The sequence below is a fragment of the Rhincodon typus genome, chromosome 39, assembly GCF_021869965.1.
Source record: "Rhincodon typus isolate 14 chromosome 39, sRhiTyp1.1, whole genome shotgun sequence".
Taxonomy (NCBI): domain Eukaryota; kingdom Metazoa; phylum Chordata; class Chondrichthyes; order Orectolobiformes; family Rhincodontidae; genus Rhincodon; species Rhincodon typus.
The window spans coordinates 50,446-63,453 of record NC_063370.1 but is presented as its reverse complement, the minus strand read 5'-3'; the positions used below and the strand labels follow the sequence as shown (position 1 = coordinate 63,453).

Here is a 13,008-nt window from a genome sequence, read left to right as displayed (position 1 = left end):
GTCAGCCTTCCTGCTCCTCTGATGCTGCTTAGCCTGCTGTGTTCATCCAGCTCTACACCTTGCATATCTCAGATTCTCCAGCATCTGCAGTTCCTACTATCTCTGAAACAAATTCCAACTGTCATTTGTATGGAAATGTGCTTCATGAAATCATAGGCCACAAAAATCCAGGAAATAGGAGCTGGAGGAGCTTCTCTGCCAATCAGTGTGGCCAGGGATAATCTTCTGCCCAACTGTACTTTTCTACCCAAACCCCTGTTCCACATTTCCCTCAATATCCAAAAATCTACTGAGCATTCACAGCTCTGAGCGAGAGAATTGTAAACTTTCACAACTGTCTGCAATGAAGAAATCTCTCCTTATCCCTGTCCTACATAGAGACCAGGTTCACTGTGATTGTGATCCCTGTTCTAGACTGTCCAGCCAGGAGATCCTAGGGTGAAGGCTCTACCATACAAGAAACAAGTTGGGACAGTATCCATTGAAGTTTTAAAAAAAAGGCAGGTGATCTCATTGAGACACCTAAATCGTAAGGGGACTTGACAGAGTGGATACTGAAAGGATGAAGGGAGAGACTAGCACTAGGGAACATAGCTTAAAAATAAATGAGCTCCCATTTAAGATGAAAAGGAGAAGAGTTTTCTTTTCTCTCAGGGGCTCATTACGGACTATTAAGGGGAAAAAGGGTTACCAGGAGAAGGCAAGAAAATGGGGTTGAGAAAGATATCATGATTGAATGGCAAAGCAGACCTGATGGGCCAAATGGCCTAATTCTGCTCCTGTGTCTTTTGGACTTGTGAGCCCATGGAAATTTCTTTCCCAGAGAACAGTTGAAGCTGGGTCATTGAGTAATTTTAAGGCAGAACTGTGTGGACTGTTGACTGAGAAAGGGATTCCAAAATTCTAGCGGCAGACAGGAAAGGGGAGTTGAAACAACAATCAGATTAAAACGCAGAGCAGGCTCGAGAGGCTGAATGGCCTACTTCTGTTTCTAGTAGCATTTCACAGCAGCTACTCTGACATGCGCTGAAGGATTTAGCTCCTCTCCTACTCCAAACCCCAGGGAATGTTAGCTCCAGTCTAATCCACCCACAGCAATCTCCTCTTTGCAGAACCTGTCTAATGAAACTTCATACCTCTCCCTAGAAGGGAAGTGCAGCTTTTCCTTTGTAGAGAGACCAAAGCTGGAGTCAGTATTGAACATATCACCTCGTCAAAGTCCTGTATGTTTGTAATATAGTCATCTGGTGCGTGCTTAATTAATTAATGTGGAATCAAAAGTTAGTCTAATGGTGACCATGAAACAAGCAAATCCTGTGGATGAGGAGAAAAATTGAAATACACAATCAAGAAGGTGTGTTGAGTATCAACCAGCAAATCGGTCAAGGGCAGGCAGTATGGGTGGCACAGTGGCTCAGTAGTTAGCACTGCTGCCTCAGAGCGCGAGGGACCCGGGTTCAATTCCGGTCTCAGACAACTGTATGGAATTTGCACGTTCTCCCCGTGTCTGTGTGGGTTTCCAAAGGGCAGTCCAGTTTCCTCCAATGATCCAAAGATGTGCAGGCTAGGTGGATTGGCCATGCTAAATTGTCCATAGTGCCCAGGGATGTGTAGGTTAGATGGGTTAGAGGTGGGAAATACAGGGATAGTTGGGGGGAGCTGGTGGGTCTGGTGGGATGCTCTTCAGAGGGTTGGTATGGACTCAATAGGCTGAATGGCCTGCTTCTACGCTGTAGGGATTCTGTGAAACAACTGCTGATTGCTGTAACAACCCATCTGGTTCAATGTCCATTAGGAGGGAAATCTGCTGCCCTTAACTGGTCTGGCTTACATGTAGTTTCAGAGCCATGTGGTTGGCTCCCAACTCCTCTCTAAATGACTGAGCAAGCTGCTCAGTTCAAGGGCAAATAGGATGGGTAATAAATGCTAACCTCATCTGCAACACGCACATCCCATGAAAGGATTAAGGGAAACAAAAGCTGTGATGCCCAGAACTAACTGCAGCATGGTTGCTGGTTGTCCCCAGCCCCTGCATACACCCGAGCAAGATCGAGAAATCCAATAGGGAACACAGATTGCAGTCAGCTCCATGGGATTCAGAACTTTAGTTACCTGAATGGATATTGCAAAGAACAATTTTAAATTGTTTGGAGTGTGGACTAAAAATAGGAGAAGAGACAGCTTTAAATTGAGAAAACTGTGAGAGAAAATATTTGTAGCTATTAAAACCAAGTGCAGATTAAAAGTTGTTGAGAGCGATTTTCAAATGGAATGGCACCACCTGTGTGTTTTCAGGGCCACTTGGCCCTGAAACAGTTCTCTGATTAGCTTTTCGATTGGACCCAGTTATTGTGGGTTCAGCATAGTAACAGCCACTTGAATGGTTCCTGGGAAGGTGGCTATAGCCCTGCGTGTGGGCAATACAGCAGGGGTATTCAGACTGCAAAGAGAAAGAATACATCTCTCCTTCGTCATCTCCTTTCTGTGCTGAGAATCAAACTAAAATCTCCAGAGGCTAGCTATTCTCCCTCACCTTTTCTGCAGGGTGTTGTCTCTGCAAATCCCCTGTTGAAAGGAACAATGGAAAAAAACACTTTCAGAGGCACTGAAAGTATGATTCCTGAACCAATTTACGATTGGTATAGCTACAATCTCATATCATCAGAAAAGAGGCAGAAGGAATTTAAAGGAATTAAAAGGACCCAAAAGGAAACAAGTCACTGAAGTCTGTGATCTGGAGTGGTGCCAGAATTGTACGACACTATTCTTTTCACTCCCCACCCCAAATACTTGTGTCTTCTCTCTTTTTGTGTCTGTTGTATGTATGGAAATTGTAAAAAGGGGCAGAGTTTAAGTTATAGAGTTTTAAGTTTGCAACTTGACTGGTCTGTCTTTTGCCATTGGCTAAAAAGAGCTTGATTACAATAAATAGTTCTTTTTTAACCAGGGTCTTGACTTGCTTGTCACCTGAATTAGACCGTTTAATAAATTGATTAATCAATTTTTCACATATGTGATGATTCCAAGAATAGTGGGTGTTGGTTTTTATTGCACTGTCCCAGCAGATTGCGGCAGTATGTGGGTAATTGACTAGTATTAATTGGCAATACAGGGAGCTAAACTCAGTTAGAAACAGCCAGGTGGGAAACCTTTGAAAACTTCAGAAGCTGAAGATCAACTTAAAAATGGATGACTTTTGGCTGAGTGGGGAATTAAATTCAAAATCCGATTCCCAAGCAAACCTTTGCATTTCAAGTTGCAGGATTTTGTGTCTGCACTACACATGTGGCCAAGGTCAGGAAAATCCCAGCTCCATGTTAAAATCTGATTGAAAGATTCCACATTTCATATCTCGATCAAGGAGGAGAATGGTCACGCACTGATTCTTGTAACTTTCTTCACATGTACCTACACTCAGCACCAAAATATGGAAATTAATCAATTATATACACACTGAAAATTGCATTCCAACGCTCCAGCAATGTGAGGACCCACCTTGTTTGAAACAAAACAAAACCATCTTTATTTGCCCAGTTCAACTGCTGGAGAAAGATGCTGTCTTTCATCCTGAAATTGAGTCATTAAGTTGAGCGCTTAAGGTCTGTTAATAAAATTCTGACTCCCAGAAAGTATTAATTCCTTGATCATATGATCAGTGCTCAGATTTCAGTATGTGTGTAAAATTCTTTTGTTCAGCACCTGCGTGTGAACTTTACTACACTGTTAACTCAATAAAAACTCCTCACAAATCTTCAATTTTCCAACTCACCCTGAAAAAAAAAACACTGACTCTGTAGAGTTACAGTGAGTCATTCACACCCTGTTTAAACACTGACTCTGTACAGTTACACAATGAATAAGCCTTATCATGTTGAATTAACTCTGACTCTGTACAGTTACACAGTGAGTAACCCTTACCCTGCTGAATAAACACTGGCTCTGACACAGTGAGTGCATGAAGCAGTGCAGTAGAGGCAAGTTCAATGGAGGCTAACAAAGAGGCAGTTAGACTATGACAGAGTGCGAGAATGGATGAGAATGACATGCAGGGCTATGGGGAGGGGATGGGGCTTTGACACTGGCTCAAGGTGCTCATTCTGAAAGCCAGTGCCTACACAAGGGCCTAATGTCCTCCTCCTGCACAGTAACAAGGTTACTGAGTCTGAGCCTCAGCTGAGTATGGGTTGGGGATTGAGATTGGGTGTGGCTTGATTATTTCACCAGGTGACAAGCTCAGTAACTGATCCACTGTGGCTATGACCATGTGATTTTGGAATAGTTTTGTGTGTATATATTGTGGAAGTGTCTGACCTGGTGTAATGGGACATTGAATGCATTCGGTCACTCCCCAGCCAACACCACCTCCTTGGCAGCAACGTTCAACTGTCCGCAGGCCGGTCAGTGGGGAAGCACACTGAAATGACAACATCAAGACAGGAATGATTTATGAATAAGCTAGAACCTCGAAACCTAGATAAAAACAGAGAAACCACTGAAACTACACATCAGCTCTGGCAGAGGAGAGGCACATGAGTTAATGTTGCAGCTCAATGACCTACTCCAGAAAAACTTACTTTGCTCCTCAGTGACTCTTCTAGAAAGCTTCAGCCCATTTGTCAAACACTTCATTAAATTGAGGAGAAGTGGCTGTTGCAAGAAATATATCAGCACTTACACGGAGCAAGATTCCATTCCGGGATGGCATGAGCCAACAGCTTCGTGTTGGTTAAGGGAAGAATGTTGGCACCAGGGTTTCTCCAGCTTGAGCTGGGGCCATAAATCCTTGAACATTCACGAGACAAACAAGAACAAACAAGACAAGGGAGTATACACTGAATAGTAGGACCCTAAGATGCCCAGAGAATTAGAGAAACCTTTGTGCGTATTTTCATAGATCCTTGAAGGTAGCAGGAGAGACAGATAAAGTGGTTATGGTGGTATACAGGAAAATTACCTTTATTAGTTAAGACAAGAGCAATGAGTTTATGATGGAGTTGTATATGAGCTAGACCAGAGCTGGAGTACTGTGTGCACTTATGGTCATGCTATAGGAAGGATGTGATCACACTGGAGGAGGTTCACCAGGATATTGCCTGGGCTGGAATGAGTCAGCAATTTAAAGGGACTAGATAGGCTGAGGTTGTTTTCCTTGGAGCAGAGAAGGCTGAGGGGCTTTTGCTTCAGGTGTGTAAAATTCTGAGGGGCATAGACAAGGTAGATCGGGGGAAACCCTTCCCCTTCATAGAGGTCTCAATAACCAGAGGGCACAGTGTTAAATAAGAAGCAGGGGATTTGAGGAAAAGTATTTTCACCCAGAGAGCAGTTAGAGTCTGGAACTCACTGCCTGAGAGGGTGGCAGGGGCATGAACTCCAAGACATTGAAGAAGTATTTTGATAAGCAGTTGAAATGCCAGAGCACACAGGGCTATGGGCCAAATGCAGGAGAATCATAATGAAAGGAGAGGTCTGTTGGATAGTCATCATGGACATGATGAGCTGAAGGACCTCAAGATGCTGTTAAAAACTCTGTGACTATGACATACAAGATTCAATCTCTCAGCGAAAGGAAAGATTAATTGTTATTGATCAATGGGATAGGTCACTCTCTGACACTAAAAACTTTTGGGAGTAAACACAGCCAATGGACAGACAGAGTTTGGAATGGACCTTTGGGTGCGGGTTAATACGCCCCTCCCAAAGACAGTTTGGTGGCAGCCATCTAATTGGATAGGAGGGTGACAGATGGGGACCCTGCTCCCTTCTCGTTTCCACTCTGATGAAGGCTTTCCCATTTTGATACTAACTGAAACCCTTAAGGTGCTCATTAATGGGTTTGATCCTGCCACTGCAGTTATTAACTGGGAGCTGGCTCAACAAGGTGAAGCAAACCTGCACAGCATCACCTGCAGGCTCCTCTGGGGAGTGTGTTTTGGACAAAGGCACTCAGTGCCTGAATGAGGGACTTGGCACCAGGAAAGATCTTACCAAAGCTCCTCAGACAGCACCTTCCAAACCCAGAACCACTTCCATCTAGAAGGACAAGGGAAGCAGATACATGGGAATGCCAACTCCTTCAAATTCTCCTCCATGCCACTCACCATTCTGATTTGAAAATATATCGCCGTTCCTTCATTGTTGCTGGGTCAAAATCCTGGAATTCCCTCCCTAATGGCATTGTAGGTCAACCCACAGCATAGAGACTGCAGCGGTTCAAAAAAGCAGCTCAGCACCACTTTCTCAAGGGCTATTAGGGATGGGCAATAAATGCTGGTGCAGATGGTGATACCCACATCCCACAAATGAATTAAAAAAAAAAGAGGATGAGGTCCTACTCAGAATCACCTCCAACTGCTGCCGATCCCCTATATGGGAAAAGATATTGAAGCTTGAGAGAGGGGCAGCACAGAAGAGGTTTACCAGGATGTTGCCTGGACTGGAGTATATTAGCTATAGGGGGAGGTTGGAAGGACTTGGATTGTTTCGATTAGAGTGTCGGAGGCTGAGGGCAACCTGACAGAAGTATACAAAATTATGAATAGTCAGAGTTTCTTTCCCAAGCTGGAAATGTCAATTACTCAGGGGCATTAGTTTAAAATGACAGGAGAAAAGTTTAAAAAGAGATATGGGAGGCAAGTTGTTTTTTGTTCAGAGGGTGGTAGGTGCTTGGGGAAAATGCTGCCGGGGAGGTGGTAGAGGTGGAGATGTTAGCAACAATTAAGTGACATCTAGATAGACAAATGAACAAGCAGGGAATAGAGGGATATTGGACCATGTACAGGCAGATGGGATTACTATAGAATGGCATCATGGTCAGTACTGCCATGGTGGGCTGAATGGCCTGTTGCTGTGCTGTATTGTTCTACGTTCCAAGAGCACTGTGTTGCAAGCTGGCATCTCACCCCATGCCAGTTCTAAATTAGTTTCCTACCTGTCCGCTCGTGATTTCAGTGAAGCAGTATCCAAACACAGACTCTGCATCCAATCGGGGAGCAGCAGTGAGAGGTCCCTGTCGCTCCTGTGGTGCTCTCTGGGACGTTGGCTCCTGGACGTGGAGCTGAGCAGAATTTGTGTGTTTCTCTCCAACCACCTGGGTGACCTGATGAACCTTCACTGAGACTTCAGGAGGATGCTGGACTCGAAGATTTACGATCGACGGAATCAGTCGGTCTGCTGGAATCAGTACAGTGTTTGTAGTTAGAGATCACCATCCAATGGGGGGTGCAGCAATAGATCACTGTCCAAGGGGGAGTGCAGCAATAGATCACTGTCCAATGGGGAGTGCAGCAATAGATCACTGTCCAATGGGATCAGAAGCCAGACAGTACCATCCCATGGGAGGATGGCTCACCTGTGGCAGAGCTGTGAAAGACAGTGTGAATAAGGGCACAATTTCCAACACAATTACACCCTGATAGGGGTATTTGGTGTAAACTGGGAAGTGAGAAAGATCAAAGAAAATTTGGAACCTAATCAGCAAGTCCATTTGAAAGCTGCTGATACTGAGATATGTACAGATAAAGGGAGATGGTGAAAGAATGGGATTAAACGATGACAAAGTGGATGGGCTAATTGTACTTCCTTTTTTAAGAATTGGGATTGCTGTCAGATTAAAATGTGAAACTCTAGTGTTCGCGAGACTGCATACTGACTGGTTACACTTAGTCCTCTCTCTGTCTCTCTCTCACGTAGATAGTTGTTCTGATTCCATAGGATATGCAGCACAGAAACAGGCTGTTCAGCCCAGTCACTGCAGGTTCCACTCAAAACCACCCTCCCCAATCCTTTCTCATCTTAAATTTGAGTGAGTTCAGAAAAGATTTACAGGGATGTTACCAGGATTGGAGGGTTTGAGCTATAGGGAGGGATTGAATAGGCTGGGACTATTCTCCCTGGAGCACAGAGGCTGAAGGGTGACCTTACAGAAGTTTATAAAATCATGATGGGCATGGATAGGGTGAATAGGCAAGGTCTTTTTCCCAGGGTGGGGGAGTCCAAAACTAAGGTTTAAGGTGGGAGGGAGGAGATTTGAAAGGGACCTGGAGGGCAACTTCTTCACACAGAGGGTGGTGCGTGTATGGAATGAGCTGCCAGAGGAAGTGGTGAAGGCTGGTACAATTACAACATTTAAAAGGCATCTGGATGGGTACATGAATAGGAAAGGTTTAGAAGGATATGGGCTAAATGCTGGCAAATGGGACTAGATTAATTCAGAATATCTGGTTGGCATGGATGAGTTGGACCGAAGGGTTTGTTTCTGTGCTGTACAACTCTATGACTCCATACTGCATAAATGTTTCTACCAGAGAAGGAGCAAAACTTGATCTTCTCTTGGGAAATAAACTAGGGCAAGTGCCTGAAGTGTTAGTAGAGGAACACTTTGGGACTAGTGATCATAATTCTGTTAGTTTTCAATTTGTTATGGGAAAGGATGAGCCTTTCATAACAGTTGAAGTTTTTAATTGGAGTAAGACCAATTTTAATGGTATGAGACGAGAACTTTCAAAAATTGATTGAAGTCGACTGTTCACAGGTAAAGAGATGACTGACAAGTGGGAGGCTTTCAAAAGTGTGATAACAAGGACTCAGAGGTATAATGTTCCTGTAAGAGTGAAGGGTAAGGCTGGTAACAATAGGGAACAATGGATGAATAAACAAATTGACATTTTAGTTAAGAATAAGAAAGAATTGTGTAGTAGATGTAGACAACTCAGATCAAATGAATATCTTAAAGTGTATAAAGAGAGTAGGGGCATTCTTAAGAGGAAAATCAGTAGGGCAAAGAGGGGATATGAGATAGTCTTGGCAGATAAGGTTAAGGATAATCCAAAGAGATTCGACAAATACATTAAGAGCAACTAGACAAAGAATAGGACCCCTTAAAGATCACCAAGGTTATCTATGTGTTGAACCTCAGGAGATGGGAGAGATACTAATTGAATATTTCATGTCAGTTTTTAGAAAGAAATGAAGGCTGGAGAACTTGGGAAAATAAATATTGATGTTTTAAAAATAGTTCACATTACAGAAGAGGGGGTACTGGAGGTCTCAGAAAACTTAAAGGTGGATAAATCTTCTGGACCTGATCAAGTGTATCCCAGAACATTAGGGAAGAAATTGTGGGGCCCCTAGCAGAAATATTTGTATCATCTATATCCATGGGTGAGATGCCAGAGGACTGGAGGGTGGTGGCCTTTATTTAACAAAGGCTGTAAGGAGAAGCCTGGGAACTATAGACCTGTGAGCCTGACATCGGTGGTAAGTTGTTCAAGGTGATTCTGAAAGAGAGAGTTTACATGCATTTGGACAGGCAAGGACTGATTAGGAATAGTCAGCTGGTTTTGTGCGAGGGAAATCGTGCCTCACAAGCTTGACTGAGTTTTTTTGAGGAAGTAAACAAAAAGATTGATGAAGGCAGAGTGGTAGATGTTGTTTACATGAACTTTAGTAAAGCCTTTGACAAGGTTCGGCACAGTAGACTAATTAGTAAGGTTGCATCATGTGAAATTCAGGGTGAGCTTGCCAATAGGATACAAAATTGGTTTAACGGTAGGAGACAAAGGGTGGTGGTGGAAGATTGTTTCTCAGACTGGAAGCCTGTAGCCAGTGGTGTTCCACAAAGATAGGTACCAGGTCCACTTTTGTTTGATATTTATGTAAATGGTTTGGATTAGAATATAGGAGACATGGTTAGCAAGTTTGTGGATGATGCTAAAATTGGTGTATAGTGGACAGTGAAGAAGGTTACCTAAGATTACAAAGAAATCTCGATCAATTGGGTCAATAGGCTGAGGAGTGGCAGATGGAGTTTAATTTGAATGAATGTGAGATATTGCATTTGGTAAAAAAGACAAGGGCAAGACTTATACAACTAAAAGTAGGGCCTTGGGTAGTGTTGTGGAACAGAGACCTAGGGGTTCAGGTACATAATTCTTTGAAATTTGTGTCACAGGTAAACAGGGTGGTTAAGAAGGTATTTTGCACAATGGCCTTCATTGCTCAGACCTTTGAGTATAGGAGTTGAGATGTCATGTTGAGTTTGTACAGGACATTGGTGAGACCTCTTCTGGAGTATTGTGTGCACTTCTAATATCCTGCTATAGGAAGGATATTATTAAATTGGAGCGGATTCATAGGAGATTTACCAGGCTGTGGCTAGGAGGGTTTGAGTTATAAAAATAGGCTGGGACTTTTTCCACTGGAGTGTAGGAGGTTGAGGAGTGACCTTATAGAGGTATATAAAATCATGAGGGGCACAGCTAAGGTGAATAAGTAAGGGTATTTTCCCTAGATTGGAGGAGTTCAAAACTAGGGGTCATATTTTTAAGGTGAGAGGAGAAAGTTTTAAAAAAAGACATGAGGGGCAACTTGTTTTTACACAGAGATTGTTTTTTATATGGAATGAACTGCCAGAGGAAGTGGTGAATACAGGTATACTTACAGCATTTAAAAGACATTTGGTTAAGGACATGAACAGGAAAGGTTTGGAAGGATATGGGCCAAACGCAGACAAGTGGGACTAGTTTAGTTTGGGAACGTGGTCGGCATGGACTAGTTGGACCAAAGGGTCTGTTTCCATACTCTATAACACTCTCTGTTGGGAGAGTTGACAGTTAACTGCCAAGCTAAGTCTGTAAGCTGGAAAACCCAAAGAGTGATGAGTCATATGAAACAGCCCATCCTTTCAGCCTTTAGTACTGACTGTACTCAATCAGTTCATGTTCTCAAAATTAAAATACAGTCTCCAATATTAGATTTGATTCCATGGTTGGATGTTTGCTAAATAATGCCAAGTGTGGTACAATTACAGTAACAACCAATTTAGTATTTTCAGTCAGGGTCACAATGTGTGTTTGGAAAATAATATATTAATATAAAGGGCCCTGTTCTTTGCAGACAGAAAGAGCATGTATATGCATGATATTTGATTTAGTTGAACAGAATAGGTAAAAGCCATCTGCTGGTTCTTTTCTGAGACCAATGACTTAACCAATTAGTCAGCTTGCCTGATTTAAATTTAAACAACAAACTTGTAGTTAACTGTCAGTCATTATGAACCTGGTGATTGGCAATGGCACGAATAATCCATTTGCCAACCAATTTGTACTCGACCCCTACAGTAAAATAAAAATGTTGTTTACCTTTACACTCATATTCTTTCAAAATGTCCTGATGTGTGAAACAAAAGGCTTAAAAAAAAAATGGGCCTTTTTTCACCAATGCTCTAGTTCTGCGGTATCAAAAGACCAGTTGAGTCTTAAAGAGAGCCTTAGAGAAACAGAACTTGGAGAAGTTTATAAAGATGAATTTCAGAACTTAATGTCCTCACAGCTGAAGGCACAGTCACTAAAGCTGGTATGGTGAAAGTGCAGGATATGAATATCAAGGGTAAACATTGAAGGAATGTGATGGTCTGTCGGGTAGGAACGCTGGAGGAGGTTGGAGAAATAGGGAGTGACAAGGCCATAAAGAAATATAATCTCCAATTATTTAAGTGCCTGCTGCTCTTTATGGTGGCACATTAAAGCATTTCAGTCTGTTTCTCACAGCTTTCTGTGTCTGGCTACTTACAAAGCAGTTTCAAATCTGTACAGTAATCTTACATTTCTCTGTAAGATCAGCTGCGAACTCAAACAATGTTTCCCATTGTGTGCTTGTGTAGGTGACAATTAAATACTCCAGGACAAGATTAATGTTCTGACTGGCCAAACATTAAAATGATGATAAATAGGTTTATTAAATGGTTTTAGTTAAGTATTATTGTGCCTGGAAGCAAGTGACCCTGTGCTTGGCCTCAGGAGGTTGATTAGCAGCCTAGCAATCACTCCCCAGTTTGTTCTCCACAGTGACCAGGCTATTTAACATTGCCAGTTCTGACCCTTTCTCAGAGTCCCATTTTCTATAATGACTGCAAATTATATCAATAAAGTTTCTACTGTAGATGTCCTTTTGTTTAGACCAATTTAAAATAATTGAACTCCTATGGGGCAAATGAAATGTAAGATTTTACATTCAGCCCATTGCAGTGAACACTTCGACCCCTTCAGTGCAGAAACATTGTGCTTTCAAAATGTATTTTAGACTCCCACTGACCACAGAAAATTCTAGACTTGACTCTTCATCCCAACTCGGAACTGTCCCAGATGCCAATTACCCAAGCTGCAAGCAGATTTCATCTTTAGGTTCAACCAGTTTATTTTGATTTCCTTTTGCATGGAGGGTGAAGAGTTGAAAGATTCTCCCTCTTTCCCCAACCCATCTCCTGCTGGGATAATCCTAACTCCTGCTGGGATAAAGTTCCAAGTAAAGTCTGCTAGAAAGCCTTTTGCTACCTCATGAGTGTTCATCCTTATTGAGAATGCTCGGGGAGTGAGTGTTGGCAGCCTTTTCAATTGTAGAGATATTACAGAACATCCTTACACATATAATCCCTGCACCAAGACTCAATGGATTATGTCCAGGAGCTAGAACCTTGGCAGATATTTATCCTCCTTAAAGCAGGGACTATAAAGTACTTCTGATATTGAGATCAGCTAATTTTGATCCAGGACTGGAATCTGGGAAATGGGCCTAACCCTATCTATAAATAAACAAGCATTATAAAATCCAAGAATTGCAGATGTTTGCTGAGGAATTCAGGAGGTTAGTGAGTCTATGTTCCAGTTTCTCTCCTATGTCCATACTTTTATTTAATTGTTTTATTTTGTTTCTCTTCAGTGACTGATTTTCTCTTAAAGGTTGTGACTGATTCGGTTTATGATAACATACTCTATTTTGCTAACGTTTCTGTATTCTCTTTCTCTACGGAGTGTATTATTTCAGATTATTATGCATTTGGTGCACATCTTGTATTTCAACTAGCCTCGATATTTATCTGTCGGTGACCATCAGATTATGAAGAACAACAGAAACTCCCACTGATCCCCGGCCTGCTGCCTGTCACAGCATTGAACCACTCCTCTCCTTAGGCTTCAACTGGACTGAGCCAGTCAATCCTTCAAATGGCCTTGA

At 42.5% G+C, this 13,008-nt stretch overlaps 1 protein-coding gene across 1 annotated transcript in view; it reads right to left on the bottom strand.

The window, feature by feature from the left end:
• The window catches only part of LOC109919697 (latent-transforming growth factor beta-binding protein 2-like), a 63,017-nt gene that overhangs the window by 24,484 nt on the left and 25,525 nt on the right, over positions 1 to 13,008 (bottom strand). The window contains exons 4-5 of the mRNA XM_048618189.1: positions 6,929 to 7,170; positions 4,312 to 4,414 (exon numbers count right to left, since the gene is read on the bottom strand). Of these exons, the coding sequence (XP_048474146.1) occupies positions 4,312 to 4,414; positions 6,929 to 7,170 (345 nt within the window). The remainder of the gene's footprint in view (positions 1 to 4,311; positions 4,415 to 6,928; positions 7,171 to 13,008) is intronic.